The sequence below is a fragment of the Mastomys coucha genome, unplaced genomic scaffold, assembly GCF_008632895.1.
Source record: "Mastomys coucha isolate ucsf_1 unplaced genomic scaffold, UCSF_Mcou_1 pScaffold21, whole genome shotgun sequence".
Taxonomy (NCBI): Eukaryota; Metazoa; Chordata; class Mammalia; order Rodentia; family Muridae; genus Mastomys; species Mastomys coucha.
Genome location: NW_022196904.1, coordinates 124,253,378 through 124,278,963, shown reverse-complemented (window position 1 = coordinate 124,278,963; position 25,586 = coordinate 124,253,378). Strand labels below are relative to the sequence as shown.

Sequence of the window (25,586 nt, the reverse complement as noted above, 5' to 3'; positions counted from 1 at the left end):
GTGCGCGCACGCGCGCATGCGCTGAGACAGAAGGAGTCTGGGTTTAACTCTGGAACACCATCTTCCTTGACTCTCATGATTTAATACACATCTCCTAACACATATTTTAATGTAATTTTCTCTTGTGGGTTTACCTCTCACTCTACTTTTGCTGTCTGGGAGGTCAACCTAGATTTGGAAACAAGAGTCATTGACTAAATACTCTAATGGTTCTTGTTTATCTCATGTAGAATTTTATGATTTTTTTTTTTTTTAAAACAAGGGTGTCATGAGAAAGATAATCAAAGACTGGTTAAGATTCTAAAATATAAAACTTGAAGTTGCATAGAAGTTTCTCCATCTCTTCACCTGTCTATGCACATTCACCTCCTACTCATGCATCTTCACAACCTTCATCCATCCATCCATCCATCCTTCCATCCATCCACCCATCTATTGATTACCCACCAATTCTTCCCCATCCATCATTCAACATCCAAACCATCCATGCCTCTACCCCTCTCTCTTCCCCCACCCATCTATTTACTCATTAATCCACCCATGCATCTGTCTACTCACCTAGTCTAGTTATTTTATGAGGATCTACTTTGTATTACTACCTATTCTAGAAATGGACACCAGAGAAAACACAAGCCATCAGCATAAGCAAAAGGCCAGTGTCTTAGAGCATGCTGGGGTGTACAGGAATCACTTGGAGTTGAAAGTGCTCATAGCATTGCTCATTAGCAACATGCTATAGAGACTAGAACAGACAACACTGAAACACTCAGCATAGCAGCTCTGCAGAAACATCTGGATCTGCTTCCTCCTTCTGCGAGGATGAGGATGATGACCTATCCTTCCTCTCGGCTGTTCTACCAGGGTCATTCCTAATCATTGATGTTGTTCTCCATCCATACTCAGGCCTGTTGGCCTAAGTGAGGCACTGTACATCCTCTGACTCAGCCGCTTCACAGCCCACTGAAGGTTTGCAAACTTGACACCTAGTTAGATTGGCATTCAGCTGGGCCAGGTCTGCAATTAGAACACTTGGATATTTTTGTTTCTATCACTGACTGTAGCCCATATCCATAAAATCATATGCCAGTGGTTTACTAAAATTTGTCATGGAAAAGGAAAATTTGAAATAAAGTCAGACTTTATAAGAAGAGCTGCATAGACATATACGGTGATTTTTATTACCTTTAGAAGCTTCGCGTGCAGAAGCAAGGTGTAGGCCGCCTCTGTGTAGTTGTCACACTCTTTGTGCAGGTCACAGAGCTTATACAAGTACCTGGCGATGAAATAGGGCTACATTCTTAAAGACTCACAAGGTAATTTGTGTTGAGGACTGTAGGTGCTAAATTTGACATTCAACAGTAACTCATGGATATACTTTCTTTTTACTATGTTCATACTTCATAATGCCCTGAAAACTATTGGTGTAGAAATCACAAAAAGAACTGATAAAAATAAATGCAATAATAATAATAATATATATATGCATACAGATATATATATCATACACATATAAATAAAAGTATATGTTGGCATATACATATACAGATATATAATTTTAAGTCATCTTTGTAGGAAAAAATGTAGATAATATATAAAGGTAAGAATTTCATTGCAGGGTTCCTTATTTCTTTCATCTTTTCCAGTTACATTCCTCAAACATTTGAAATGAGATTAGACAATCTAGATTGTGCATTTCTCTTGAGTCAAAATGCATATACACAGAAATCCATAAAGATCTAAATCCACAAGACAAAAAAAAAAAAGGCAGGAGCAATGACAGCAGACTTGATCAAAAGGAAGTCTGTGCTGTAGGAAGAAAGGGATGCTCTTTACTCTACAGCTAGACACATTTTGGATCAAAGAGGCTGGTTGTTTCCTAAGTTTATTATATTCATGTGGTATGTTTTAAAAGAAAAAGTGAAAAAAATAAGAAACCCAAAATGAAGCAAGAACACTCTGTGTAGTTATCATACAGTCAAGCTTTCTTTCACACAGGTGACAAGCTAACTTCATTCATTAAGGTGGTCTGTCACCTTGCTCATTAGGGGTCACATAACCTGAAAAGTCATTGAGTGAAATATAGTGTGTCACTCTAATCAAGTGCAGTGATGCTGGGGATTAAACCTAGGTCCTCCCCAAGCTAGTCTAGGCAAGTGCTCCACCAAAGGACTATGTCTCCTGTGTATGTATGTATGTATGTATGTATGTATATACAATATATATATATATATATATATATATATGTGTGTGTGTGTGTGTGTGTGTGTGTGTGTGTGTGTATATATAAAACCAATATATATATATTGGTTTTTCCAGGCAGGATTTCACTGTGCAGCCCTGGTTGTCCTGGAACCCACTCTGTAGACTAGGCTGGCCTCAAACTCAGAAAACCTCCTGTCTCTGTCTCCCAAGTGCTGGGATTAAAGGCATGTGCCACCACTGCCCAGCTCCCCTGGTATGTCTTAAAAGTAAATAAAGAATCAAGTCCAGCTGGCCACACAAAACATTTCTCATTTTTGTGAGAGAAAGATATAGTCATGGGGGAATAAGTTACTAGTTAAATAAGAACAGACTGTAAAATTATACTGTTTACTTCTGGAAAGTTTATCACCATGTTTCTCATTTATTTGATCACATGACTTAATAGAGGACCAATATGTACAGAGAGGGTGTTGGCCAGCTTGGCACATACATACCTTATAAACATGTAAAATGATTATAACTCACACACAAGGCACTGGTCAGCTCAGCATATTACATATTTTATATGCATCCCACAGTGATTGCAAGGTACACGCAGGGTGCAGGGTCAGCTCAGCAAACATGCCTTATATACAACACATAGTGATTAGAACACATACACAGGGTGTAAGCCAATAAGGCACATACCTACTTTATATGGATCTGAGAGATCACAGTGCACACACAGACATACACCTACCTTATATACATCTCTTCTCTTTCAATTTCTTTGTAGAAATTCTGAAAAATTAAACCATGGCATTGTTTAAAAAAAAAACTGACTCCATTATACAACACAATACAAAGCAAATACAAAGCAAAAGAAAACTTAAAACAACTCATCACTGCAAATCCATGGTTCTGTTATGGTTGACACACTCAGTGGACCTAGTGTGTGTAGAGTAGATCTCTCAGTTCACCTGAGCTCTGAGCATCTAACACTAGTCCTGACTTTTGCTTTTGTAAGGATCACATCTCAAACACTTTAGACCCTTGAGGACTAAACCTATATCGGTCATTTGAAAGTCACCCATCTTCAGTAAGAACACGGTTCTGACTGAAAATACAATCTCTCACTGTAGCCAGTCTCATTTGAATAGGCAGTCCACTACTGGGAGGAAGGAAAGGCATCATCAATATGACTTCAGCATGCTGGGGCCAGCCTGTGTGAGAGATGGAGAAGCATGGGGACACTCTTGTCCTCACACATCCCACACCACTGGCCATGTGTATTTAAAGGCAAAGAGACATTAGTTACATAACCCTGCCACACTGACTGCTACCCAAGGGGCCACTGTTAGTGCTGTTGAAGCAGAGTCCCACCTTCATGGACCTATAATGTTTCCTGAAGAAAACCCATTGTGCTAGAGAGAGGTCCTCTAAACTATATAAGAAAAATGGATATTCACTTAAAAAAAGAAGGAAGGAAAGAAGGAAGGAAGGAAGGAAGAAGGAAGGAAGGAAGGAAGGAAGGAAGGAAGGAAGAAAATCTGAAAGGAGAAAGCCCCTTGTGCAAAAACCCTGGTGGAGAAAAGTTAGTTTACGATTTCCAGTAAGTGGGCTATTTCTACACAACTTCAAAATATCATCTGACTCAGCATTTATCCCAGAGTCACACATAGCAGTGTACATGTATATGGCAGCACTGGGAGGCTGAGGCAGAAGAATCACTAGTTTGGGCCAGCATGGGCTATATAGAGACTCTCAAACCAGTGTGAGTGACACCATGAGACCCTGCCTTACCCTTCCTTCCTAGTGACATCTCTTCTCCCAGTGGACTACTTTCTATACCTCAGGTCATGCATAGGACACTACAGAGGCACAGGAGTCAATTCACATGGGTCTGTAGGATGGAAGCATGAGAGTCATTTTATTTTCTATATTAGTTTTTGTTTTTCTTGAGAATTTCATACTTGCATACAAGGGAACATTATCATATCCAATGACCATTTCCCCCCTTGGACTCTCCCCAAAATGTCCTCCTCCTAACTTCAAGTCTTATGGTTTTTAGAGATAACACATTAAACTAATTAATGCTGTCACATATGCATGGAAGAAAGGCCATCTGCTGGAGCCCAGGAACTCAGTGAGGACCCACATAGTCATTCTTTTTCTTTCAAACTAACTTATTTTTAAGAATGATTCTCCCTTCCCCAACAGCTACCATCTGCCAATAACTCCTTAGGAAGGAATGGGGCCTAGAGAGCCCCTCATCATGAAATTTAGCATCTAAGAATGTTCTTTTAACTCTACCATGAGTGCCCCAGGGAGCTGGCAAACATCAACATTGTATAGGCATATACACAAGGAATCTTCAGCCTCATGAATCAAAAAGGCCAGTCTCTGAAAGAAAGACTATCCGGACAGCAAGCAGGGTTCTGTACTGAAGAACCCATTTTACCTGGAGCTGCACCGCACATTTGAACAAGCCCTGGTTCCTATGAGGGCAGCAGCAAGGAGGGCATTCCAGCTCCAGTTTGAGACTTAACAGACGATTCAGAGCAAGGAAAGTCCTTTCTTCCCACCTCCCCTTATTGATGTCCCAGAAGCCTCTCTTGTGCCCAGGGTTTTAATTCCAGTTCATGTCCTTAAACTCTTTACTGACTGAACCATCTCCTCAGTCCCCACAGTTACTTGAAATGCCTGGGCCAATATCTGTGAACCCCCCCTGTCATGTCTATGTCTGGCTCCAATGGCTTCCCTGTCCCTCAAAGTATGCTCTGTTTCTAGGATGGCTATTTTATGCCGAGAAGACGGTGTTTCTACTATCCTGGATTTGAGCTCCAGCAGCTGTGATTTGGTACATGTTTTTGCTTCCACAACTGCAGGAGAACTTGTTAGTCTAGCATGTTAGGAGAAGTGTTTGTCTTTTCGTTTATTCACTTTTTTCCTTTGTTGTTAAAGGAGAGGTGATTCCCAAGCTCTTTCCACAACTGACAGACATCATAGGCTCCCATATTTATGGAAGGAGAAACTCGCTACCAGAATGTTTGTCATACGTCTTAACAGCTTGCCCAGACAGCAGACGGGCTGTGTTGTACCACAACTTTCAGGAGATGTTCCCCATGGCAAGACAGAGACTACATTGATGCTAAGAGAAGCAAAGAGTAAAGTGATCATTTCTGTTAATCTTTCTTATTCAAATATCTCAGAATTTTCTTCCTTCCTTTCTTTTTTTTTAAATATTTACTTTATTATTTATTTATATGAATCTATGTATGTCTGTGCCCATATATGAATGTCTTTAGAGGCCAGAAAAGGGGATGGGGTCCTGAGTGTTGGAGTTACAGGAAGCTCAGCTTTGTTGTTCTCTATCCCATTGGGACAGTACCTCTCACTGAACCTGTAACTATGTTGGAGGTCAGTAAGCCCCAGAGATCCTCCTGCCTCTGTCCCTCACAGTGCTGCAGTTACAGCCACATATGCCATTCTGTCTGAGCTTTTATTGACACTAGGATACAAACTCAGGGTCTGATGCTCACTCAGCAAGTGGCATTACTCAGAGCCATCTCTCCAACCCCTTTGGTAACTCTATAAAGAATGAATGCTATATCACACTCCTCCTGACACAAAAGTCCATTCTGGTGACCTCAAAGTACTTAGAAGTCACACAAATGGCAGATACAGAAGTGAAGGCCAAGTGCTTACATGCTACTCAGTCACTGAGTCATGGCCTGGTATCTCAAGGCCAGTGACTGGGAAGAATAGTGAAGGCAGTTAGGCATGGTAGGAATAGTACTGTCTTACATTTCTGCCTAAAGACAGCTGTGGGAAGCAGAACATAGCCCTCCCTGGCCAGGAGTCAGCCATTATGGTTCCTTATGGGAACAATAGTGCACAAAAATGCAGAGAGCCCTGAAGCTAGAGTGGGGAGTACATTCATAAAGAAAGGCTGGAGGTTGGCCTTGGCTTGAACTTGTGTGCCATCAAGCTTCCTAAAAGCACCCTGGCCTTCCTGCTCTTTCCAGATGCACCTTAAGCAGGAATGGTATCCACAGACCTAACAGCGTATTAGTCAAAGTAGGAACATGCAAGGTCAGGCATAACTAAATTCATTTTGCCACCCTCCATCTGTGCTGTCCTGCACTAGTGTCCTGTGGTGCTCTCATAAGTGACGGTAAACTGAGGGGCTTCAAGCAACACAAAGACACCCTCATAGTCCTAAGTTTCTAAAGTCAAGGTGTCTGTTAGGGCCTCATGCAATCTCTGTGAAGGCTCTAGGGGAGATTCATTCCTCAACCCTTGTAGCATCTAGAGATTCCTGGAGTTCTGTGGATGCTGTATTCTTTACTCTAATTGCTGTCCCCTGTTCACCTGGCTTCTCTTCTGTGTCTATGTCTGCTTTCCTTTTTGGGGGTGGTGCACTGAGACAAGGGTCTTATGCAGCCCACGCTGGTCTCAAATATGCTATATAGCTGAGGCTGGCCTTGAACTCTCATGATCTTCATGCCTCTATTCTTTAACTACACTGCTACACCCAGCTTCTGCTTTTCCCTTGTATAAGAACTCTTTTGAATAGATTTAGCCCTCATCTAGCTAGGCACCCTAGGCTAATCTCATCTCAAGCTTCAGTGTGCATGTATGCGTGCACTCACATGTATGTGTGAGCATGAGCATGTGTGTGAGCATGTGTGTGTGCATGTGTGAGTGTAAGTAAGAGGATGAGCTAAGCTGTCAGTTATTCCTCAGCTTGTTTTCTGTTTTTGTATTTTGGAGATGGAGTCTTTCATTGACCTAGAGCTTACCAAGTGGCATGCGCTCACTGCCCACTGAGACCCAGGAATACAACTTTCCTACTGTCTTTGCTTCACCAGTGCTGGGATTATGAGCCACCATGCTCGGGTTATTTTTATGTATGTTTTAGAGGACTGAACTCAGGTCTTCAGGGTAGAAAGGCAAGCACTTTACCAACTGAGCTATCTGGGTCTCATCTGGAGATGAGCTCCAAAAAGCTTTTTGGCCTTTTTCCAAAAAGGGTCATATTCTGAGGACAAAGGATAAATATATCTTTGGAATGCTACCATTCAGGACACTCACTATAGTACATGACTCTGATCTAATAAAGGGAGAGTCATGGTATCTGGAATTCACAAGGTGCAACCTTGGTTATGAAACTAGATGGCTTGCCACCCTCAGCTGCAGCAGAGACATTCTGAAACATTCAGAAGGGAGCCAAGCTCTCAGCCAGGCTGAGAGCAGATATGCGGGTAATTCTCTGTCCTTCCTTCCCAGAACCAGAGAGGACTCCCCACCCCCACCAGGGAAAGGGGGAAGCTATGCTGTGCTGTGGAGTGTTCTAAGGCCAGCTGTCCTCTGGGCTCCTCACTGCCCTGGCTCTATTTGCATGCAGCATGCTGCGAAGATAGAAGGTTTAATTAAGGTTTCGCTCACCAGCACGTTGACGGTGCAGCTCATACGATTGTCTTTGTTTTCGTCATGCATGATGGTCCTGTAGTCCAGGAGCCTCTCCATCAACCGCACCACGAGCTTCACAAAAGTTTCTCCTGTCTTGGCGAGGTATTTATGCTTCCTGCAGTGCTCCAGGAGGCTGAAAAAATAATTACATACACCTTGTTAATCACACTCCAAGAAAGAAACTTGAGGCACCGTTTAAAATATTTCCCATTATTAACACATTTTAATTATTTCTGGGCTACAAAGTTCATTGTAGTCTAATTACAAGTCTCTCCGTCTCTCTCCTGACATAAATCCCACCGTGAATCAACACTTACATTTTATCAAATAACACTTTGTATTGCTCGTCTCCTCTGCCTCCTTCTACTTCATGATCCAGCTTAGTGATGATCTCATTTTCAAACTATAATTAAACAGAGGAAGTGTAAATAATTAACATGGCAGATATTCCATTTTGACGATGTGGGTCTCAGTCACATTTATGTCTTTGTGGTCACTGTTGGGTGGTTACCCTCTGTTTTTGAAACATGATTTCATTTCAGAGATGCTGTCTCTGAGCCCTTATAGACATCCAATGACTCTCAGCCTCAGAGAGAACCTTTGCTTCCTCACCTGGTTAATGGTGCCAGAATGCATGTACTTCAGTAGCAGGAATAAGAGCCACAGAAGGAAAGTCAAGCCCGTTGTAGGAGACAGAATCAAAGCGTAATGGAAAGAGGTAGCCAACTTTATCTCTGCAGACAAGCAGTAAGTGGAATAGGGTGTCGATTCCTGGGAAGGAGTAGGTAGCATCTCATTTGCTAGGTTAGTGTTCTGGGCAATCTGAAAATCCACGGGACCACTTCACTGCCACTCTGTGACAGATCTCCACTTCAAACAAGATTATTGGAAGCAAAGCAGAAGAGTCCAGAAGCAGACATTAGCAGTCATCTTTAGATGGTCCACCCTATATACTCCCTAGAGCTGGACATTGTGAATATCAGAGTTAACTGATTATATCTCTAAAAAAAAAAAAAAAAAAAAAAAAAAACAAAAACAAAAAACAAACAAACAAACAAACAAAAAAAAACAAAAAAACCCTCTAAATTCTTGGGGTTGAGAAATTCCCAGGATGTTTCTAAGGACGATTGGATTGGAAATAAAACACCTTCATAATACCAAGTATGTCTCCCCATTTCTTCTCTGATAACCAGATGACACCCATGTCAAAGAGAATCCTGATGTTACCAAACCTGGGGTAGGAGAGGATAGGAGAGCATAGGTTCTTATAAAGATGGAGACACCCACACTCTGAACAACTGGAGGTGAGCAAGAGGGAAATGAGCAACTGAACTCAGAGCCCAGAAGCAAGAACACTATAGCATAGATGTGAGGGACTCCAGGAACCATTTAAAGACCCAGTTCTCAGCAGCAATCCCCAGGTCCCCTATGATGACAAGGTTCTTATGAGAATGACAGCCAAGGGAGAGTCCGCCTCCTCTCTTAATGACTGCCATATTGAGGCTTGGAGGTAAGCCTGAGACAGTTGACCTCATGAAATGAATATGTTGCCCCATACGCATGATAAATTTGTTTGGTGACTGTCATGTTATGAATACAAAATCTCAAGTCAGTATATAATCAAGGAAGTACTTCTGACCCTCCGGCATCTACCTCCCAAGTGCTGGGATTACAGATAGGTGTCACTATATCAGATTTTATGGAGTGCTGAGGGTTGAACCCAGGGTTTCTTGTATGTCAGGCAAGTGATCTATACCTAGGGATGCAAGTAACTGTCTCCTCAAGGAGACAGAGCTCAGGAGAGCTCAGTATGTCAGCAAAGAGTGGGCTGGTTAGTACCGAAACAACTGGCTCGCTGGGCTTTGTCCAGCCAAGTGGTGACATGGTTTAGCCACACCACCAGACATAGCACACTGACATGGGGCATGGGACTTGCTACTGTGGCAGTGGCAGTGGCAGTGGCAGGTAATGGTAGGCTCTGGAGAAGAAGGAAGCAGGACCCATGGAAGAGCCTCCGAGCTGGCACAGGCTCTCCTGTCTCTATTATGACACAGTACTCAGAGCCTCACTTTCAGCCTCACTTTCATCCCGCTGCACAAACTAAGTTAGGGTGGGAGAGTGGGGTGCTTCTTGCTCAGCACTAAGGGCTTGGCAGCCTCCCAGCAACCTTGGCCTTTATGATCTCCTCAGTCTCTCTGACCCCCTCACATTCTCCTCCCAGATAAATACCACTTTCTGATGGTCAGGCTTAAGAAGTCCAAGGCTTTTTGAAGCAGAGATGGTTCCATTGAAAGAAGAGATTGACTTGGCTTTTTTCCTTTTTCAACATGGAGTCTCAAGGAAAATATGTTCGCTGTGAAATGGCCACCTTTTGCTACTAGCTCACAATGACTCTCTTCTTTACAGAAAGGATTCCTTCAAATGGCCACTCACTTTGGACTCTAACACAAGGGAGATCTCTTGAAATTTAGCCCCTAGATAGCATTTCAAGGCACTCTCATCTTTTAAGGGAAAGCCAGACTGGGATGTCAAAGATCATGGGAGTAGCAAGCATGTGTGATTGACAACAAGTAGTTGAGACATAAAAGATGTAGTACTCAAATGTACGTGTAAGAGGACTATCACTGGGAAGGCACAGAGCATTCAGAGAAGCAAAACTTACTCTAACACAGGCAAACATACATAGAAACATTTAAAATTGTTCCTCACTCAGAAGATACTGGAACGTGCGTTCTACTTTATGAAAATAATATGCTTCTGTGTGTAAACTTAGCTGTCATACACAAGGAGATGAGGAAGCCTGGCTCCTTCAGTATGCTGCTTATCGAACTTGACTAAGGAATTTCATGGTTTCCAAAAAGAGTGGCTGAATCGTAAGGGCATCACAGCACAGTTGATTCCACATTTACCAACCTCCAGGCTGTGAAGTTTGCACAAGGACCTGGCAACTCTGCCGTGTGTCAGCAAGGTCTACAGCAGCAGGGCTTTTCAGCTAGCCTCTCGTCTCTACACCTTCATTCATTTTTTTTTTTTTAGCAGAACATATGAGGATCAATATGTTAGTGTACCATGACCTGTTATCATAATCAGAATTAAACGGCCCCATCCCAATAAACTGGAGACAGTCCATTTGCTGATAGAGCAGGGCTGATTTTTATAAAGGCTGTGTTTACTGTGTTCCTTGTCAGCCTGCAGTGGTAAACAGGCAGCGGGGCTCTGTGGCTGGGATAAAATTAGAGTGTGTTTATTGTACTACTCAAACGGTGGTGGAGGCTCACGGACGGAATAAGCAGAATCATTATATTTTCTTCTCTTTTCCAAATCACCAATATTTCTATAAAAACATCCACAGGGTATCCAACTTAAAATATGGAATAGAGCATCTCAAGTCTCGGATATCAGCATCCCCCTGAGAATATGAGATGTAAGAGCTCATCAAGTAAAGGCATTCAGAAGGGTGCTTTTCAACGGGCTGTGATGGACCGTCCTGAGTGGCACTGATGTTGTGAATTCAATTAACTAAGAAAAAAAGCTACTGCTTCCTAGTCTTACTGCCCAAGTCAGCTATGGGCTATTGGATGCTACTTCAGAGACTACAAAGTGGAGATCCCAGCCATGGATAATCTCAAAGCCTATGATAATTCATTTGAAATATATAATTTTGGGTTAGGTGTTCATTGCTATTAAAAATCACAGGTGTGGGCTGGAGAGATGGCTCAGAGGTTAAGAGCACTGACTGCTCTTCAGAAAGTCCTGAGTTCAAGTCCCAGCAACCACATAGTGGCTTACAACCATCTGTAATGAGATCTGATGCCATCTTCTGGTGTGTCTGAAGATAGTGACAGTGTACATACACAATAATAAATAAATCTTTGGGCTGGAGCAAGTGGGGCCAGAGAGAGCAGAGGTCTTGAGTTCAATTCCCAGCAACCATATGATGGCTCAAAACCATCTATACAGCTACAGTGTGCTCATATACATGAAATAAATACATTAATTAGAAAAAATTAGGCCAGGCAGTGTGGTAGCACATGCCTTTAATACCAGCACTTGGGAAGCAAAGGCAAGTAGATTTCTGAGTTTGAGGCCAGCCTGGTCTACAGAGTGAGTTCCAGGACATCCAGGGCTATACAGAGAACCCTGTCTCCAAAAAAACAAAGTCAATAAATAATCAATCAATAATCAATCAATCAATCAATCAACCAATCATGGGCGTGTGTCATGTCTCTACCCACTGAGCCATCTTACCAGCCATACTGCTATCATTACGATATATTTATATATGAATAAAAATCAGACCTGTAGCGTAGCCAGGATTGTTTATCACAGAGAACTGAATATGAATAATACAAAGGCTTTTCACAATCTGGTTGAAATTTGTGAACCTATGAGTGTAGCCTGCTGCATCTAGTAGCAAACGTTTCCTGGTGGCCATTTCCCTCTGGCCAAAGTGCTCTACTTTCCCCTACTGTTCTCATGAAAACAAGATAGGAGATTGGTGTTTGGCACCTTCCTGGTTTCAGAGAGCACCAAAGAATCACTTCTTTTGTCTCCTCCACCTCCACATGGAGCTGGCTGGTCTACTGGAGCCATCTAACCTTACTCATGGGATTTCCCAGAGGCCCTTAGACACAGGAAGATGGTTGACTGAGTCTGTGTGGAAAATATGTCCATGAAGAAGCCTCAACAGACACAAGCCAGTACTTGAAAGCCTTGGTCTCCCAGCTCTCCTGATGAGATCCTAGCAGTGACAGATTCTTCAGTCTGTCACTTGGCCTTTAATCCCCAGGTTCAGACACACTAATATTTTTTATGTAGATTACATTTATCTTCCCTAACCACTGTGTAAACTTAATTACATACTAATTAATCTCTAGGATCGCATCCCATATCAAAAAAAAAAAATCAAAACCATTTGTATTCCTCCTGTCTATCAAGGAGGCAGCTCGCCGACCTTGAAGCTCCTGTGACTGACCCCAACATTGTACCCTCAGAGCAGGGAGGCTCAGCTGTTGACTGGCTGAGATACCTTGCAGACAGGCACTCACAACTCGGCCTGAAGAGGATCTTTTGGCTGAGCACAATTACAGTTAACTTTGAGAAAATGGTCTCAGAGAAGAGCCAAGTTTGACTTAGTTGAAGGAGACTATGGGTGGTTGGGTGGGTCTTTGCTGGAAGGTGTTAAAGAACAGAATTCAATTTAGTCAGAACTCTTGGCTGTCAAGATCTTGCGGACCACCTTTGGGAAGGAATTCAATGAAATCAAATCTATTCCCCCATGCCATGCTTCCTCTAGAAGCATTGGAGGCAATATGACCATGCTTTCTTTTGAAATAAAGAACACAAATAAACAAGTCAACAAATACAACTACCAAATGAATTGGAGAATAAACAAGATAAAATTTCCACTGGACTTACTCACATTCATACTAGACTTAACAAATCATACTGGCTTTTTCACCACATGGCAGACGCTTCCAACATTGTGCCAACAAGTTGAATCACTTGGGTTATTCAACTATTTGCTTAAGGTAAGTGGCAGGGGTGTCAGAGGGAGATTATTCAAATGGAAACTCAGGATGACACCAAGATTACTCATGTTTATATTGTTACTACTAAATGGAAGTGTCTGGAGGTTGTGGAGCAGTTTACCAAGTCTCACAAAGATGACATGAAACAACCCCATGATTGAGAATATGATTTTATCTTTTCTACTACGTTTTTTTAAAAAAAATCAATTGTATGCAGCCTGCATGGCCATTTAGCGCTGCATTTCCAAAGCTGTAACAAATGGAATTCTTTAAAAATATGTCAGGACAGGATTTAAAGTGTGGGCTTTTTTCCCTTCATTTTTATGTTTTGGAAGTAAAGTGCAGTGTGAACATGCAATTGTGATGGCTGTGACTCTGGAAGGCTCTCATTCAGAAAGTAGAAAAGTCAGGGTAATGCCAAGAGACAGTTCATCATCCCTTTACCAAGGCGCATGTGTTGAGGTGGGTGACAAACGGGACAAGAAGTCTCCTCACCTCTCCCATAGTACTGTAGGATAGGGTGGAAGGATTCAGACAGGACGGTGAAAACAGGAGTGAGTTGAGGTAATGTTACAATGATGGGAGACAGAGACTTCCTGGAGGGGAATCCCACACAGCAGGAGTAGGAGAGAATGACTTAGGTGGATGGGTGGGATAACCCCATCATGAGAGGGTCTTACAAAGGACTGAGAGGATCAAAAAGCCAGGGTTTTGTAACAGTCAGAGACAAAAAAGGTGCAGAAGAAAAGAAATGGACTTCTGCTGAGGGGAGACTCATGTAGAGAGGGCAGAGGAATGATAGGGGAGTCCCTAGTCAATGGCAGCTGCTGCAGGGTCAGGAGGGATCACCCCAGGGACACATTTAAGGCCTCTGAGCTGAGACTCTCACATGTGGTCTTGCTTCTGCTACATGGAGCACCCATAACCATGGAGGAAAAGGATGTGCTCCAAAGATGGTGTGGGGCAGGGAGGAATAGCGAGAGTAGAGATTTGGGGATGGGAGAGAGCAACCTGCCCACTATGAAGTCTTCCTTCTAATGGGCTACAGATTTGCTGTGCTGGCCCAGAAGAACACACACATCTATAGCCAGGAGGGATTGCTGCAAGGCCCTGAGGCTGCCTCTTATTTCAAATGTTTCTGCCTTGTCCAAGACCCTTCAGATTGGACCACAGATCCACTCATTTGGGCCCAGTCCCTGTACAACTTAGCTATAAACAGGTGATGTTTACTAGCATTAGAGACCCTGAGACCCCAGCCCTTCCTGTTATTATTTCACTTTTCCTAGACTGTTTTTTTTTTTTTTTTTTTTTTTTTTGAGCCAGGGTCTCATGTATTCCAGGCTAGCTTCAGATTTGCTAGGCAGCTGAGGTTGACCTTGAAGTTTTGATCCTCCTGCCTCCACCTCCAAAAGATTAAACACATACCACCATGATATGTTAATTCAGTGCTTGGAAATCAAACCCGTGGTTTTGTGCATGCCAGGTAAACACGCTACCAACTGAGTCATATCCCTGGGCCCTATAGACTGTCATGCTTCTGGTGAGATCTGTCCAGAACTGAAGAAATCAAGATGACTCAGTGAACCGAGGTTAAGGAACACAGCTCTAGAAAGGATGTCACAGGCTACAGGAGGCTGTGGCTCTTGAATGAGTAACTCTATGCTGTCCCATCATACCACTATAGGAGCCCAGCCAATGGACATAGGAAAGGATGGATAAAGCAAGGGCACAGTGGTCTTGGAAGTTTCGGCACTCCCAGGAACTGTATTGAAAAGAACATACTAATAAAATGTTACCACTGTGGCTGGGGGTGTACAACTCCAGGCAACTCGGAAAAACCAATTTGCAGCATATGCTTCTAAAACACCAGTCATGGTTAGATACCATCTAGTTTTGAGTAAGATGGAGGTTTTCCCCCAAACTCAAGAGGTTGCCTCCAAACTTCAATTACAAGTGATCAAGATAACCTGGCCACAATGCATATTTTTGGAACATTCAACATATCAACTTCTCTGCTGTGGAAGCGCAATCTTTAGAAGATGCTGCGTCCTGTGACCAAAACACTAAAGCTGCCGAAAAACAAAAAGCCCTAATGCCTTCCCCTCACTCCATTAGGTTTGTGCATCTGCTATAAAAGTGGAGGCAATTTAAGCCCTCACTGATGTGACTAATCAGGTTAGATAATTGCATTTGTGGTGGATTAGTTAAACAGCAGCCAACCATCCCCATCCCAGCAGCTCCTGGATGGAGAGGCAGGCTGAGCCAGCTGTGTCCTGGTGGCTGAGCTTGCACCCAGTCAGGATCTATCTGCAGAGGTTGCCAATAAGGAATGGGACTTGTGGCTTCTGCTTTAAGAGAACAAGCTGACAAGGACTTGCCAGGGTGAAAGCAGGAAAGTGCTAGAAGGGCAGAGGAAGGCAACGGATAAGTGCTGTGGTCCAGGGGAGCCTTGGTATGGGGGAGCAGGGAGAAGAGGGATGGAGGTTGGAGCTGAGAAAGGGCAAGGTAAGACTTCTCAAACGACTGTGGTCAGGAGGCAGAGAAGGCAAGCAAAAGCCACTACCTTCCCAGAAAACTAAGTGGCCAGGATACAAGCAGAAAAATGGGTGATGGGAAAGTCTGGACAGGGCATCTTCCTGGGAAGCAGAGGTAGTTGGTTTTTTTCCTAATCTCCAGGAACAGACTGACACAGAAGAGACCCGCTACAGTTGGCTTCTCTAGTGTGCCCTCAAAGTCCCGTGTGACAGAGGCTTGTTCTCCAGGAAACCTTTAGTGTGACTGGTGTCTAGGCCAAGTAGACAAATAGGTGCACCGCTGAGGGAGAGCATGGTCTTAGCTCTCCCTGGTCCTGAGCTGAGTGGCTTTGCTCCACTACTTCTCCAGTCCTGCTGTGATGGGCTGCCTCACCGAAGACCCCAAACAGGGACACCTGACATTCGTGAAACTCAAACAGGGAGCCAAAACAAACCCTTCCTCTTGATAAATAGATTATCTGGGGGTATTTGCTCTGGTGAGGAGGGAAAAGCTGGTAATCACAAGATTGCTTCTACAAGCTTTATGGTTTTTCGTCTTTTGATCTGCTTCACTTAGAGAGTTGTCAGTGCATGCAAACCAGTGTCTCCACACAAGTGGAAAACAGCCAGTGAAATTTAAACAAAGTGCTGGAGGAGTATGAAACCATGCTTAGCCCGATACCATCTCTTTTGTGGATCTGCTTGTTTATACGGCTGTGCTTCTATTTGCCTATACGCAAGCAAGGTGTGTTTTAAGTCAGTGAAATGCTTATAGATCACGAGCTGGGGTCTGGGGAGCTGCTCTTCTTCACTGGATGACTCAGGAACTTTAGCTCTGTGCAAAAACAAAAGGCAGAGTCTGAATGCCCAAAAGGAGTGTTTACACTGGCGCCTGCTTCTATGCCTCTCATTGACTTCATATCATTTTCCATCAAACCTGGGGGAGATCAGAACATTTGAAGCACTTCCTTGGAATGTTCTTGTAAGATATTTAGAAACCTCCATAATATAGCAACCAGGCACAAAGATGGAGAGGAGGAAGGGGAACTGCAGATCCCCCCCACTCACTCATCTTCATTTCACCTACCCTTGACCTTTACTTTGACCCAAAGACTACACTTAAAAAGGAGCAATGGTATAAATCGTTTTCAAGGCATATGATTTTAGTTTTCAGGGCTTGTGACATTTATCTATATAAATACCTTTTCTCCATTTATCTGAGTTTTTAAATTTAATAGCAGTTTTCACAAATCTTTCTTTGTGCTTGATTCATATGAAATTCAAAAGTGTGATGAATTTTATTCCTGGGAAAAAAAGTATTTTAGATTATAATTTATAGTTTCAGCAAGCCTCGAGTGACACTGGAACCAGGCTTTTGAGGCAGCAGCAGTGGAGGCAGGTCAAAGCTTATAGCAATAATATCAAACAATTTGGCAATAATGTCAAACGGTACAAAAGCATTTTGATTCTAAAATTGCATTTCTGAGTATGTATACTGAGGAAACATTCAATATGAATTCAAGCTACATGAATGAGCAGGCACATGGTACACTCATTGGTAGTGGAAACTAAGCAGCCTATGGCAAAAAAAGGAGTCAATGTATTTCCTGAAGTGTTATATCCCCATTAAAATAAGATTTAAAAATCACACACACACATAGTTTATTTGTGCACCTGCTCATGTATGGGTGAGTGCAGAGCACATCTGCAGAAGCCAAAGGATGCTGAGTGTTCTGTTCTCAGTCTCCCCTGAGAACAGGACATCTTATCCCCCGAGACAGAATATCTCCCTGAACCCAATGCTCACTTTTATGGCTTTGTTGGCCAGCTGGCAAGCTCCTATGACCCATGCACTGCTACAGTCCTATGACCTATGCCCTATGCCCCAGCACTGGTATGCATGTTTATGCTAAGCTTTTTATTGTTTTTTTTTTTTTAACATGGATGCTGGTGATTCAAATTCAGATCTTCATGTTTGCACAGCAGATGCCCTAAACCCATCAAGCTCCCTTTCCAGCCTCAAGTGGCTTTAATCTAGGATTTGATGTAAAGTTCCTAAAAAAACCAGTAAGCGACAGCTAGAAACCAACCACCCGCTTCCCAACCAGGAAGTCAGAAGATGACAGATTCTTCAGTAAGAATGGTCATGGCAATTTCTTTGAGCTGTGGAGAACTGTTTTTGTGCGGGTCACCATTAGCTCTGGAATCAACTGTGTCTTCCGGTTTTTTATTTGTTTTGTTTTCACACGCTTTCTACATTATGTCCTTACCATTTGGAAGCTCCTGGTGGAGTGGAATTCACACTGCATCATGTCGAAGAAGATGGGAAGGGTGGCTTTGCGAAGTTCTGTCTCAGGAATCAATGTCATTTCCAAGATTGGGCCAACCATTTCTGGGATGAATTTTATCTTGTGTTGACCTTTCAATCAAGAAATGTAACATCTATTATTTTAAAAAGAAGGGGTGGAATTTTCAAATTTTTCAATTTTCAGAAGGGATTTGGGGACACAGAATACAGCAACACAGACCCTGGGAGTTTGAACGGAGTTTCTCTGGTTATGAACCCAATCTTGCTTATAAGGATTTGGAGCACTTTAATTCATGTGTAGACTGAGGGATGAGGAGATGATGGTTCAGTGGATAAAACATTTGCCACGTAAGTATGTGCACTGGAGCTCAGAATCCCAGCATCCACATAAAAGCTAGGGAGGCATGGCAGTGCTCAGGAACCCCAGTGCATGAGAGGCAGAGACAGGGGCAGTATGGAGAGCCAGGAAAGACTACACAGTAAGCTCTGAACTCAGTGAGAGACCTTCCTTCAGTAAATAAACTGGAGAGTGTGGAGAGATGGCACTTAAATTGAACCTCTGGTCTCCACACACATATGCACATCACACCAATATACACCTAGAAGGGAGAGAATGTGGATAGACTTCAAGAGTTCAATCATGAGCAAGCAACGAGACACTATACTCTATGTGTATTTCCAGTCTGCAAGATGGCATAGTAGGTAAAGGTATTTGCCACCAAGCTCCAAATAATGATGCTGGAACTCACATAAAGGTAGCAAGAGCGAACCAGCCCTGCAAGGTTATCCTGTCATTTCCACACATATGCTGTCACATGTCTCCCCTTCCCCTGTATCATGCATGTTCATACAATAATAATAAAAATCAATATTTAAAAAACTTGTCACCTGTGGGCATGGCTCCTTCAATGTGCTTCATGATACTATGTACTATTATATTTACTATTGTTCTTTTAGAGAGGTTGTTTGGATGTTTAATTTTGAGAAAAGATCTCCCTATCTATTGACCAGATAAGGTAGTTTCACAAGAAGTTAATTGTAGCACATAAATGAAAGACATGATCATTGTCTGCTGCTCAGTTAGACAGAGCAGGGGACTGGGGTTGGGATAGGCCCATCTGGCAAGCATGGAAGCTGAGACAGGGAGAGTGGGGGTCTCCAAGGTGGCATGGAGGAGTATGGTCCACTTGACACCTCTGTGACTTCTGAATGACTGCAGTCAAAGCACACACAGCCTCCACTAGAACAAGGGACTGCAGAAAGAGCGGAGTCTACTACCAAGGGCTGCTGTGTGATGGCATCAACGCTTTGTTAGGCTCAGGAGGTCAAGGGTCTGCCTTGCAAGCATGAAGGCCTGGGTTTGAGCCTCAGAATTTAAAATAATAAAAAGCAAAGATGAGGTGAAACACATTTGTATTCCCTGCACAGGGGAGGTAGCGTCCTAGGGCTCATTGGCTAGCCAAACCTACCAAGCCTACTTTGACTTTCCCATCACTGAATTCAGGATGCTTGGGAAATGGCATAGAAGAGTGCATATGGGGCTTGATGAGAGCCATGGAAGGCAAGGGGAGAAAGTGGCAAGGCCTAGCTCGTGCCCCTGCTGGTGCACAGAAATGAGGCTTCCAGGAACCTTTCTACACAGAGGCAGGCAGGCTTTGATGGGTATTCTCTGTTGCCAATGAACAATATCTGGAATCAACTACCAAACCAAGCAGCTGGGCATACCTGTGATGGGTTTTTCTTGATTGGATTATTGGAGGTAGGAAGACGCAGCCTAAACCTGAGCTACACCTAAGAGTGGTGGCCTACATAAAAGGACAAAAAAAGAAGAAGCTTTTGCTTTTGCCTGCCTGCCCTCACTCTTGCTGGCAAGTTTATCTATCCTGTCACCGTGACATTCTTTTGCTGGTATTAGAACCTACTTCTTTGGGACTCCAAGATAGACTGAACACCAATAGCTCGCTACATCTTCCCTGGGATGCCAGAACAACTTTGGGACTGCTTAGACACCTAGTTTCATGGACTGAACATTTATGGATTTCTTGGCCTTTATGTCATGAGATGGCCATTGTAGGACTACTTGGACCCCAGCCTGTAAGTCATTCTAACACACACACACACACACACACACAGAGTAACAGTTCTGTTCCCTTAGAACACTGTCTGATATACCAGCCTCTTGGGGACATGAGGAGGCAGGGGTGGTGCTCCTAGGCAGCAGTCTCTCATCCTTTGCAGAATACTCCCTTTCTCTTCAAGCCACCGCACTCTAACTAACACTGTCTCATTCCAGCACCTAACAGGAGGGTGCATGAGAAATGATATGCCTGACTGAATTATTTGTGACATTTTCTTATTAACGCTAGCAGCCGATCTGGAGTTAATTAATCTTATTAAAACCTTGACACAACCAGGAAACACAATACAGAATTTGGTTTTCTTTATAGCTCAACAAATGCAGATTTCTGTCAAGAGAGTCATTAAGTGAATGTGTCTATTATAAATAACCATATATAAGAAAGTAAAGCATTCTCATAAGGCAAAAGATGTTTTTAACGGAGTGGACACAGGTACAAAAATGTAGTCTCTGATAAGGAACCTGAATTTAATTAGAATCCGAATTTTCAACCTTTGCTAAATAGATACTATCTTGTCTGAAGCGACAATGGTGTGATTCTGCCCATTTCCCTTAATGCCTAACACTTCTGAGAGGCGTGCAAGCGCCGCAAAGTGGTCCCCTGAAAATACCATTATATTCAATTTCTCAGGTGACATTTTCCTTGTATTATGCCTAAAAGATGTCAGAGCCAATGCTTCAGAAAGCAGGAGATCGTGACAGCAAGTTGTTCATCAACTGTAATTTCAGTGTCATAAAGTTCTGTCTGTCACTCGCGGCTTTTATTGTTCCAAGCTGGGAGGAACATACAAAACAGAGGAAATGGTTGCCGGGGCAGCCATTGGGAAACGAAGTTATGAGAAAATAAGAGCTGCACCTCTAGGGTTCACCACCCTTCTTTTGGTACAGAAAACACACCTGGCTGGGGTAGCCTGAGACCTTTAAGCTGTGATATCTTTGGGGATGGTAAGTCTGCCATCCCTGAGTTAGTAAGTTGGGCAGGGCTATTGAAGGCTTGTATTTAATTATTTTTGGACACCCATATTTTGGGTCTCCCCTGATGCACATCTGGCTAAAGTCTAATGATGGACCTGGATGTGGGTCAAGGAGGGTCAAGGAGACTCCTGCAGTTTTTTTTTTCCCTTTGGAGAGAAAGGCAGAACAAGATGATTGCGGTGGTTTTAATGAGATGTGTTCCCATAGCTTGGTTTTTGAACACTTGGTCCTGAGTCAGTGGCTGTGTTTGGGAAGGTTATGGAACCTTTGGCAGGTGCAGCCTTGATGGAGGAAGTATGTCACTGGGGGCAGGCTTTGAGAGTTTCTAGCCTTGCTCCACTTCCAGTCTCCTTTCTCTGCTTCCTGGGTATGGATGGAAACATGTTCGCTCAGCATCCTGCTCTAGCAGCCTCTGGCCATGCCTCCTTTACATTACGGACTCTCTCCTCTCCCTCTCCCTCTCCCCGTCTCTCTCTCTCTCTCTTTCTCCCCCCTCTCCCCCCACCTTAAGGTGGTGACACAGATCCTTTCTTCTGTAAGTTGCTTTTTTTTGGTCTTTGTGCTTTATCACAGCAACAGAAGTAACTGAGACTCTAATAACCATGGTTTGAAGTAAAAGATTTTTCTTAGGTCCCCAATTGTATTCTCTACTCCCCCCCCCAAAAAAAAACCTGCCTGGAGTGTCTTTTCTAGTGACAGGATGTAGCACTAAGTCCTCTGAGAGTGGCACCTGGCTTCCTCTGAAAGGCAGGCTTTTCACCTTGACACTTCTAATGTTCAGGAATCCAATCATTGAACAGGACCTTATTGTAGGAAAATTGTGCACACGCAAGGACCATGGGACAGAGACCCTCCCATCACCTCCAGCTAGGGTCAATGGTGCAGTATCTGGGTTTAATGAAAAGCAGTCAGTTTGCACATTCCCGAAAATACAGTGAAAGAGACCCTCACATGAAAAATAGCCCAAGCCAAATAAGGCCAACGGAAAGGTCTTGCCGTGAGTATTGTTTGTTTCAGCTAGATGGAATCAGGGAGCATGCGCTGGTTCCCGAGAGCTGGATGGAATAAACAAGAGTAGATAATAGAACCCAGAGAGGGGGAATCAAGGTGGCCCTGTTGGCTGCTCCAAGCTGCACCCATAAATAACTGGAGAGTTCGGTAAATGAATACACTTTCTCTACTTCTCATTTGAAAGAGTATGCTTTTGATTTTCTCTTTGACATGCTGGGTTCTGCAAAGAAAAGGGCTAGTTGCCCTGTCCCACCCAGCAGGCCTGGGTCTGCATTTGTAACCACACTGAGCAAGGAGACTCCGATCTGTGCCTTGGGGCTGCTGGGCACCTCTGTGTGAGACACCCCTCCCTCCCCAAAGACCACAAACAGCACTGTGGAGTGGCAGGTGACTAATTCTAAGGTGAGGAACACATCTGATCCGACTTCTATTTTTATTTTCTTGGCAGAACTGGCTTCATGTGCCTGCCAACATATTCCCAAACCTGAGCCCACTAGAAAAAAAAAAAAAAAAAAAAAAGAAAGAAAGAAAAGAAAAGAAAACAGGAAGCTATGTGGAAAAGAGGCTGTGTATATCCTGGGAAATCATGACAGGTTGCTGTGAGTTTAGAGAACGGCAGTCCGCACAGTGCCATTATTGGCAGGTAGGCCTGAACCCTCAAGACCCACAGTAGGAAGGGTCCAGCATGGCCAAAGGTCATGGCCTCTGTTTGATCAAATTGATGTTCACTGCTGACAAGCAAGCTTTGAAACACTTAGGAGTTAGTTATATGTTCATATAAGTGAGTGACAAGATGGGTGGGGGTGGGGTTACCCTTAGTGAGCTTTGTTCCCCAGTATCCTGACTCAAAAGTCTCTATTGCTGGGCTCATCTTATTTGGGGAATAATGACCGACACCATCATGAGAGTTCACCACTCTGGGGTGGAACAGTAAAGTCTGAGCACACACCTGAGACTGCGGGCTCCCAAGGAGGCACTGTGGAAAACCTTATTCTTCCTGAAGCCCATCTTTCCTTCTTTCCTGGGGGTCATGGCAAATGGCAGGGAAAGAGATGGGACCGGGTTCAAGGTCAACCTCTGGAGCTTCAGAGGCGCCACTGGCTATACTTAAACATGGACATGTAGTTTGGTTGCTAGAGGAGGGAGAGACATCTTCAGGGATACAGTTATGGGCAGGGTACACACGCTTCTGTACATAACCTTCACTCACGCTTCGGGAAGAGCCTTCATGAAACTCACTGGGTAACCCCAAGAAGAAAAAAAGGGCATGAAAGTGGGGGAAGGCAGAAGGGGGTTAGCAGAAGTAAGAGGGGGCAAAGTGAACAGTGGGGGTGAATATTTCAAAAATCACATACATGTATAAAACAACAAACCCAAACAATAAAAAATACTATATAATTAAAGTAGTATGATAAAAATTAAAAAAGAAGTACAAAGTTCAGGGTCAGCATATAAAATGTAAACCATGGTCATTACAAAAAAAAAAAAAGAAAACTCAAACCTCAAAAAAATTAAAACACAAATATTAGGAAGGCAAGAAGACTCATTAATCCATCAGTTTGGATAATCTCTGGATTATCTCTGGCTAATACTTGGGGCCAGAGATCAACTCTTTCAATTCCAACCAGTGACCCTGTCACTACAGGGCCATAGTGAGATGCTGGGGATACCTGGGACAACAGCCACTATGTTTCTCAGGGGAGGACCAGGCACCTCATTGCACACTGATCCCTCAGTCCTCTGTTTGGTGAGCTCACCATCTCATTTTCTTTTCTTTTGCAGTACTTCAGACTGAGTCCAGGGCCACATGCATGGAAGCCTATGCCCGGAGGAGCCAATGGGACAGTGCAGCCTGGCAAATGGAATGGAACTCATGTCATCTCCTTTGGGAATGCTGGGTCTAGAGAGCATCTAGAGAACCTGTCATTCAATGGAGAACCACGGTGTCCCTAAAGACTGTCCATGTTGGAATTCTTTGCTTCTCATTACTCTCTTTCTCATAGGTAACGCATCATTTCCTGGCTGGCATTAGTCTGGACATCAGGTTGTCTAGATCAAGTGACAAATGTATCTTTTAGCATGTGATTTTGAGAAGGAAGACAGAAAAATTAGTTAAGATTATGCATGGATGGCCCCCTTCCTTGTTCCAACAGACTCAGACCCTTACTACTGAGCTCATCCTTTGTACATGTCATAGGATTATTAGGCGTATGGATTGGAAGTCTTTTGACAAATTCTGCCCAACCTCCATAGTAGATGTACTGGCTAGTTTTGTGTGTCAACTTGACACAGGCTGGAGTTATCACAGAAGGGAGCTTCAGTTGGGGAAGTGTCTCCATGAGGTCCAGCTGTGGGGCATTTTCTCAATTGCCCCTTGTGGGTGGGGCCATCCTTGGGCTGGAGGTCTTGGGCTCTATAAGAGAGCAGGCTGAGCAAGCCAGGAGAAGCAAGCCAGTAAAGAACATCCCTCCATAGCCTCTGCATCAGCTCCTGCTTCCCGACCTGCTTGAGTTCCAGTCCTGACTTCCTTTGTGATCAACAGCAATGTGGAAGTAAGCCAAATAAACCCTTTCCTCCCCAACTTGCTTCATGGTCATGATGTTTGTGCAGGAATAGAAACCCTGACTAAGACAGTAGATAAATTGGACTGCTGAATGAGGGAAACTGAGAAGGACCTTGTCACATGACAAGAGGTTACAGAGGCAGGGCAGTGGAGGAAGAAAACTCAGCGTGACTTAGCAAACTACCCACTCCATCCCTGGGTTCCTATGCCACCCAGAGTCTGCAGAAAGTCAGGAAGGGCAGGATGCTTCCTATGGCCATTTACAGAGATCAGCAGGCTGAAATGCCCAAGAACCATGACTTTCTCAGGTCCTCCATATACAGCTTGCTGTGACTGTGTTAAAATCCTATAGAGAGTGTTCCTGAAGAGTCCTCAGCCAATTAGGACACCTAATATGCATGGGATGGTACAGGTTCTGCATGCACTGGGTGGCTATAGCAGACACAGTTTCCCTGACAGCTTTGCACTCTCACCAGGGAACTCTACCCTGCAGCTCTATGCCCAGGAGCTGAGCTGGGGCCTAAGTGAAATGTTTATGCTGTCAGTATTGCCTACAGAATAATATCATCTATAGAGTAATGTCACCTATAGAGTAATATTGCTTATAGAGCAACATTACCTATAGAGTAATACACATAGAGCAATGTCACCTATAGAGTAATATCATATAATGTTGCCTATAGAGTAATATCACCTATAGAGCACTATAATGATCCCTGTGCATGGTCCAGGGACCAACTCCTCCATGGTCCAGCACACTTGATAAAAAGATAGCAATAGGACCTAGTATCACCACCAGGCTCCCAGTAGGAACATTAAAGATGGAAGTTCTAGATGCTCACTAATTTCTTTAAGAACTTATCTATGTGGAAGAATGTTTTTTTTTTTTTTT

The 25,586-nt window shown here is 43.5% G+C and overlaps 1 protein-coding gene across 2 annotated transcripts in view; it reads right to left on the bottom strand.

The window, feature by feature from the left end:
* Positions 1-25,586, bottom strand: part of Dock1 (dedicator of cytokinesis 1) — a 506,850-nt gene that overhangs the window by 57,529 nt on the left and 423,735 nt on the right. For both annotated transcript variants that reach the window (XM_031388636.1, XM_031388635.1), the window contains exons 33-37: positions 17,971-18,119; positions 7,974-8,059; positions 7,633-7,789; positions 2,942-2,982; positions 1,183-1,273 (exon numbers count right to left, since the gene is read on the bottom strand). In XM_031388636.1, the coding sequence (XP_031244496.1) occupies positions 1,183-1,273; positions 2,942-2,982; positions 7,633-7,789; positions 7,974-8,059; positions 17,971-18,119 (524 nt within the window). The remainder of the gene's footprint in view (positions 1-1,182; positions 1,274-2,941; positions 2,983-7,632; positions 7,790-7,973; positions 8,060-17,970; positions 18,120-25,586) is intronic.